This window comes from Pleurodeles waltl, chromosome 4_1, assembly GCF_031143425.1.
Source record: "Pleurodeles waltl isolate 20211129_DDA chromosome 4_1, aPleWal1.hap1.20221129, whole genome shotgun sequence".
Taxonomy (NCBI): domain Eukaryota; kingdom Metazoa; phylum Chordata; class Amphibia; order Caudata; family Salamandridae; genus Pleurodeles; species Pleurodeles waltl.
In genome coordinates this window covers 611,123,562-611,131,810 of record NC_090442.1, presented here as the reverse complement: position 1 = coordinate 611,131,810, position 8,249 = coordinate 611,123,562, and the positions used below count along the sequence as shown (strand labels likewise).

Below are 8,249 nucleotides of genomic sequence, written 5' to 3'. Positions count from 1 at the left end.
AGGCACATTAACCATCTGTTTTTATGAGTCAAAACTGTGACTGGACAAACCACAAAACTCTCCCAAAACACAGTGATATTAACCGAAAGTGAGACAGGATTGTGCTTTGGCGAGCTCCCTCTCAGGGTCCCTTAGACTGAGGGATAAGATGACGTCATTGAGGGCGGATGCGGAAGCAGCCATGGAAATGCCAAGCTGCACCTGTGTGCACGTGCTGCAACGGTAAATATAATCCGAAAAGGAAGAGAAGCCACTCGCGGCCTTGGGGTGGCTGCAGTTCAAAATCATAAATCACTCTGTACAGGGAAAGAACGGGTAAAGTTCCTTTTTGTGTGTTGTCGCCAGGATATCCAGGCGAGCATGCAGTAGGAGTTACTCTGTCCTCATTTACGCATCCCCGTCTCTCCACTGGCAGAAAAACAAAACTTCCCTGAAGGAAAGGAAGACCCAGGGCAAGTACGAGTAAAACTGGGGGAAAGTTATCTGGAAGCAGGTGAACCAAGGTGTACTCCACTATGGAAAGCCCAAGAGTCCCGAGAAGTCCTATAAATCGGCTTAAGGAGTGTTCCCAAAGCAGAGACTCCCAGACTCACGACCGATAAAGGCCCATTGGAAAGAAAACCAGAAGACCAGAATGACTTTTAAGACCTCAGCATGCGCAATTGTGGTAAGAAACCCTTAGTTGTAAAAACCATCTGCCTTCTATGAAATAGCAAAATAATAAACTGTTTTCAGCATAAACGTATACCATACATACCATACCGTATACCGTAGGTTTAGAAATTATTTAATCAACTACTAGTTAGGCCACTTAACAACGGTGTGATCTTTGGTAAACACGTTCTACCGCAAATTTACTTTCTTTGAGGTGCACATCCGGTCAGGCCCAGAATAGTCACATCCACGTGGAAGCCAGGCTGCTGTTACGTTTCCTTCGGTTTCTGTGCTGGCAGACAAAGATGACCTGCAGTGGTGGAATGTTAGGGCTCTTTGCAGGTCGGGCCACAGCAGTGTCTGTAATTAATATGGCCAAATGCGATAGAATTGAGGCCTTTTCAAATCAACTCTTTCTATATCTGTACTCTGCTGGTGATAAGTTCTGAATATCTGAATGCAAAACTAGGAATAATGACAACTCTGCGTGTTATATGTTTTAGCAAGAAGTGAGTAAGTTGAGGAGGGTTGTGTTGACGCACTGAGCGTGTATTTAACAAGCAGTGAACGAGTAAGACAATTTGCAGTCCTTATAAAACTGTTCTTTATTGAAGACGTTTTCACTTTAAGACGATGCTACATACGGTTTCTTAGAAGAGGCCTCTACTGATAAGGTACAATGCTGCAGAATGGATGTCCTTGGTGGGAGGCAGATATTTGTGCATGGTGTCCATGAGCGCTGACGTGACACTGAAAGGCATGCTTCATGAAGTCTTTTTAGCATAAGCCTAGCTTTTTATCACACAGCATTAAGTGACAGCTACCACATAATAAGGAAAACCCTTTCCCAGACAATTCAAATGCTGTATCATTCTTTCCCAAAAAAATATTTGTAAAATTATAGTACACGATGTTCGGCCAAATCGTACTTGACCAAAGATTGCCACTTTATTCCTTTAACATTTTACATTTTTATTTCCCCGTTTACTTTTACAGGCCTTCTCTCTTCTGGCACTTTGTTCCCCAGCAATTTTAATTCCGACTGAACCTCTTGGCCAAGAGTTGTCTCACGAAAATCATCCAGAAAAAGACTTGGCAGCGAAGAATGGAGAGAGGTGTCCTGGTAACGGGAGTGTCAGGTTCCCTCACAGCGCGAGAATTGACCTCCGGGCCATCGATGTTGGTGCCGAAGACAGGATGCTGACAGACATTAGTAGCCGATCGCTCACACCTTGGGACTCCAGGTACTGATATGATACGCCTTGTCCAAATAGGGCCAATGTGTACTTCTTTTGAGGAATACATTAGCTAAGAATTCATTAATTGTAATTGTATGTATTTAAAAATTGGTAAAGGCAGTTTGGGCGGATATATATATATTGGAGGCACATCCGAGCTGCTGTTAACTATAAACATGTTGAAAGACCCAACAATGATTTGCCAGTGTGATTTCATTATTTATGTTATACTAAACTCTTTCTGAAATAGTCGGGGGCTCCGATAAAGGTGGCATCTGCTCCATTTTGCTGCATGAATTTTCATATATCTTTAAGTGGTGAAATCTAATCATCCCATGGCGATAGATGTATCGATTTGTTTATTTATGATTCACTGAATACTCTTGGGAAACAGCTTCAAAAGTATACAGTAAAGAAATGAATTAGGAATGAGAGGACAGGCAGTGACAGGGAGGCTTCATGGGTAGAGGGAGGGAAGGGGCAAGACTAGGGCTAGGACTACCAGGAGATCAGCATTTAACCAGTGGAAGAGGTCGAGGCCCAAGGGATCCCCTGAATGAATAGGAAAAGCATTTGTGGATACACGATAAACATTCAGCTCCATGACAGTTGTTATATTTTCCCACATACAGAGGATAAGGAGGTATACCAAAGGCCAGAACCTTGGTCATCTCCCATGCCACTCTTGTTTTGTTCCCACTGAGGTGTTGAGGAAATTGAATACACGAGTAAGGGAAGCAACCTACCCGTTTGATTCTTGCTTATGCATAATGATTGCAGCCACTTCTGAGTCTGGTGCTTGTGAAGATCTAAAAATAGAAATCATGTCAGATACACGTGCAGCGTAAAGCGGCGGTCTCGTTGAACATAAAGTAACTGTTGTTTCAACAATGGAGCACAAAGCAGACCTGATCGACTTACCTTTTATTGCATATAAACAGCTAGTCTTAAGAATTTGCATCTGCATCAGTATATCTTACAGCACCAAAGTAAGTTTTTAATGAACAAATGCGTTAAAGTGCCCACAAACTTTCTTCACTGAATTCCCTTGTTAGAAATTGTGAAAAGTTCCTTGGAAAGAAATAAAAAATGGGTCGATTTTCTTTCTATAAAATCAAATGCTACACTAAATTTTTTTTTAAATCTACAAGTTATATTTTGTACGTTGGGTATTCACAGTATATTTTAGAAAGAATAATGATTTCGCTGGATGGGGGGAGTTGATGTTCAGCAAATATGCTGATAATATTATTATTTAAAACATTTATGTCACTTAAAATACCTCTTTTTCTCAGACTAGTGAAGTGATACTCCACTCCATGACATGGAGACAACAGATCCTACTTGCTGAGCCAATCTGGTGGCCACCACTGCCAGTGTGTAGTCATGCATCAATCATCTACCAAGTTAGCTTCCACAAACTGATAACCCTAACATTGAGTGCCTTTTTAATTCTTTGAGGTGGCTGAATGTGTGCAAGTAGAGTAAGCCAAATTTAATAATAAAACCCTTAATTTGTCAAATGAGGTTTCTGATTAAATTGCCTACTAGGTTTTCTGAGTGAGTCTGTATGTCAGAACATGCACACTGAAACGAAGGATTAAAGCAAAAAAACAAAGGAAAGATATCACATAGGGCGACGAACAACCAACACATTGTAATGCCACTTGCCTATGTAGGCCAATCTTTAAATAGTTAAGGGTGAAAGACACCTAACATCTTAGCGAAACCTCCTAACTCTTTAACTCGTTAACTCTGGGTTTCACTAGTCCTTTAGAAAGACGAGCAATATTCTGGCAAAATGGAGTAATGCGAATGCGGAGGTGTACTCATGAAAAAGTGCTGGGCTCATGAAAGAGTGCTGGGATCTGTGCTTGCTTGGCTGAGAAGCCTTCAGTAGCAGTAGCCCAGAAACCTATAACCACAGAAGAGCGACCATCCCATGTATTGGTCTCATTCCTGGAAATGGATTCTTTCTTTGTGGGGAGCTGTTGTATCATCAATGTTACACAGCTTGAGGTTTCCAAGAACATTATTTGTGTTAATCAGCACCTCGAATGAGGTAATGTAACCTACTCTAGCTAATGGGGGATTAAACATTTGTAAAAGTATATACTCTCTTGAATAAAACACAGGACTGTAATACCAGCTGTAGAACAAGGGTGAACTTAGGGAACAAGTGAAAAAGACGATCATAGCTCATAATTTGTTCCCAATGGGCACCTGCGGTGGGGATGAAACAGTGAAAACGGGGCCAGATATGGTGGTCACAAAATACCATTCATTTGTGGTACACTATAAAAAGGGAAGACAGGAAGGTAATAGAGGACCAAGGAAGCAATAAAGGTGGGATTGAAGACATAAAAAGGATTATAAATTAGGACGGGAATACAGAGGCAGGCAATGTGGGAAAGAGCAAAAGAGCGATGAAAACGGTAGGTTAAAGTAAAGAGGGGAGGCAAGGAGGGGGCGACAGACAGAAGGTAAAATGACAAATGAAGAAGCAAGAAGAAAGGAGGAAGTTTCTAAATGAGTAAAGGAAACAGGGAAGCAAGGACCACCACAAGACTCTTACTGGAATCTTATTGCATAAAGTAACCAATGACCAGGATGAATGATATTTCTCCACACCTGTAAGGTACACCGCTATTACTACATGTGCTAGGAAAGTCTCATGATGCGCCATCATTTTAAACTTTAAATTGTCCTTTCTTTGCAGTGTAGATACGGATGTGAACAGAAACCCTGAGGTCATCGTGCAAGCCAACTGCCTCCACTCCATGTGCCTCGACTCTGAGGGGCAGAAGGACCTCCGTTTAAACTCCATTCCTATCAGGCACCAAATCCTTGTGCTGCGCCGGGAACAGAAGGGCTGCAGCCTGAAGTACAAACTGGAGAAGCAATGGGTGACTTTTGGATGCACCTGTGTCCGGCCTGCCGTCAGCTATGTCTCATACTGAGGCCCTGTAGGTGTTTCTACCGTAGCGCCGGCCTCAGATCTGCTCAATACCCGTCGTCATTTTTCACAGAAAATGTGATTAATATCAACATCAACGTTTTAAAAACCCGATACAGAGACGCTCGATAATGACAAGTACCTGTCAATGAGGGCTCCTTATATCTATTCTAGTGAGTCTTGCTAGGACATTGACAACACTCAGCCCTCATCAAAGTTTTATCTAAATATCTGACGTTTTTCGGGTCTCATTAAAGGACCTTTGCTGAGCTTCCTTTTTGAAATCTTTTTAGTTGTCAGTGGCAACTAAAATGTTTAAGAAGGCTGACCCAACAACGTTTTTTTATACTTTTATATATAGGAAACATCCTCAGGAAACTATTTGACAGAGTATGGCAGATCTTGAATCTGAAAGTCCACAGCTTTATCGTTTTAAATGTTAGTAGTTTAGTTATCTTCCTATTTTTGGACCACGAATTGTACATATTAATATATTTATTTTTCTTTACATGTGTTTATGAACTTTTTTAAAGAATTAATGTGTGTCCCACTACGTCTCTACACAAGACAGTGCAAAACGTTTTTCAAATATTTTGTGAAATAAACGTTTTATAAGCTACTAATTGTGAACGAAGTTTTTATATATGCATTGAAGGATCAGATAAAACAGATTCAAAGGGCAGAATTTCTTCGATAAGCAGCATCATATTGGAATTACTTTCAACGTTATGCTGCACTTAGTCTAGTCCGGTATGATCGTACTGTAAAAACGTAAAGATGATGCTTACAAAATCCAAGACTGGATGCTTCGCCAACCCTCTCACTTGCAGGTTTTACAATGATATAAGAAATAGTTCTCCATTCTTTTTTTACCAACTATTTTTTCATTGGTATTTTTAAGTACATAACAAGACACAGACAATAGCATCCAGGTAAGATCACAGTATGCATGCATATAAGAGATGGGAATCAGCTGTGGGTGGACAGGCCATAAGGCATCCGCCCATGCATCTGCCATGATTCGTATGCAGTGGCATAGGAGGGAGACACCAAAGAGAACCATTTGAGTGGACAACTGGTGAAGTGGGATGTTGGGGGGGCTCTCCTCAGTGGCCTCCAACTACTGAAATTAGAAACGCTGTGCAAAATAGTCAACCCTGGCAAGTTAAGTAAATAGGATAAGAGTGGAGCTACACGGCCTTCATGAAAAACAGCAGACAGATACAAACTAATGTGTCCATTCTAATGAAAGAAATGCCTTATTGGCAAAGCTATGTTTGTCAAATGAGCCTGATGAATGCCAGTTTCATCAAAATGGACTTGTTTTTGGGCTAGACTTCTACAAGAAGATAACCACTTCCATGCCTTAAACTCTTTTACACTCAAAGCCTTATTTCCTTAACGTTGCCCATAATACTATTCCTCTTCCCCGAATCTTTGTTTTTTCATTTCTCTGGATGCCCCTAGCCCTTTTTCATGGCTCACTGTGTTTGATATTGCAAGTACCTGGCCCCCTCGACCAAGAATCCTTCTCCATGGCATGTTTTATTTATCCCCTCCTCCATACCCCTCGCTCCTTGGTCTCTTCTTGGTGCTTCTCTTTCTTACATTGGGTTCATCAGATCGAGGTTCGCTAATAGGGAAAATTGTAACATTGAACGACTCCCTATGAAACACGATCATTAAAGTATCTACATTTTATCTATAAACTGTCACATACTCTTAAAGAAGCATTGAGTATGATTTGTTTAGGAAAGGGACAACTAGCTCCAAGGCAAAGGCTCCACAGGCCATTTTAGGCTAGAGTACTAGATAAAGTAACTTTTCCACTGTTTTCAATAGAAGTTTTGCAATTTATTCATTCAATATATTTAATGGAAATATATTAGGTGCCAGAACTGTTCGTAGTTTCCTTGTTTAGATTGGTGACAAAAACCCTGATTTTCAAATATATTGTGTCACCGGACAACCTACGGACCCCACAGATTCTTAATTACATACATTAATGATCTGAATGTAAAATAAATCCATTCACATCCAAGCTGCAGCAGAATTTACATTTTTTCGAGCCATTTTTAAACATTGAGCTATCAGAAAGTCCACTTACCCAACAAATCACAGAAACACCGTTTTTATCATCAACAAACAATGTAGCCAAATATCAGGCACATAGAGGAAATATACATCATGCTAGAAATGAATAATATTACTTTAAAATCTTTCACATGATAAAACTGTGGGTTGTAGGACACACCTAAGGGGTAAGGATGCTATTGCCTCACTGCACCGAAAATAGATATTGGCATTGCCATGAGTAGCATGTGAGCTTCTGTCTCAGTGGATTCCAAGTTGCAACCAGGCAAATATGCGAATGGGGAAACTCGAGTTTATAATGAAGGAGAATGATACTTTATTAAATACAGTAGCTACATGCATGTCTCAGCAACACTGTTTCTTCTGGCACCCATGAACTCTGAAATTACGTGGCTTTGTGGCTGCTTTGGATATTTGTTTTTCTGACTTATATGTTTTTTTTTTTTTACTTTCGATAAAAAGGAGTGCTGTTGAATATTGTTTAGTTATATTTTTCTGAGCATTAACCGAACATATTTGATGCCAAATTAACTTTTTTACCATCCTAAGAACTACCATATCAATTTCTAAAACATCATTCCAATGCGAGCTGCATTTCAGAGAAAGGTGCCATGATTATATCCTTTTTGTTGCTGAAGCGCATTGCTTAGGCTCCTGTTGGGACGTACCTAGGTAGATAACATTATTATTACCACCTGTTTCCGTAGGAGATAGACTTTGCTCTGCTGCTCCTTTATATGTTCAGTGTTTATCAGTTCTGAGGTAAAGATTTGTCAATCAGTGACTAACTTAAGAAGTGTTTTTGTAAACCTGCTTTTTTAAACAACTTTATTTAAAGTGTTAACATTGGAAAGGTCACTGTTAAAAATTGGGTCGCTGGTTGACTGGGATATGAGCCCTGGGAAGCAACAATCACAGCTCTACTCAGGACAAGGTCCAGGCAAACCCTAAATAAACTTGTGCTCACCCTCTGGTAGCTTTGGCACACATCAGTCAGGCTTAACTTAGAGGCAGCATGTTAAGTATTTGTGCATTACTTCAAACAGTAAAAAGAGCTTCCACACCAAGTTAGAAACATCGCACAAAATATAATAAATGAAAGAAGACCCAAACGAAAATAATCTAATGAGAAGAACAGGAGTGGTTGAATTTAAAATATTAAAATAAAAATAGCACCAAGATGCACAAAGAGGTATCGAGGATATCTGGTCGTGCCGGACAGGAACAAAGTCACAAATTCAGGCTGACTGTGATTCGGCCTGTTGTATCAATGTTGAGGATCCTGTCCAGAGGACTTGCAATGGGAA

General features: G+C 40.3%; 1 protein-coding gene across 1 annotated transcript; it reads left to right on the top strand.

Annotated features, from left to right (window-relative positions):
* Nucleotides 1–353: 353 nt before the first annotated feature.
* Nucleotides 354–5,409, top strand: LOC138288548 (interleukin-17A-like). Its single transcript, XM_069230072.1, has 3 exons — nt 354–667; nt 1,651–1,898; nt 4,612–5,409. Exons 1-3 carry the CDS (start codon nt 635–637, stop codon nt 4,850–4,852), a joined length of 522 nt encoding a protein of 173 aa, XP_069086173.1. The 5' UTR covers nt 354–634; the 3' UTR covers nt 4,853–5,409.
* Nucleotides 5,410–8,249: the final 2,840 nt, after the last annotated feature.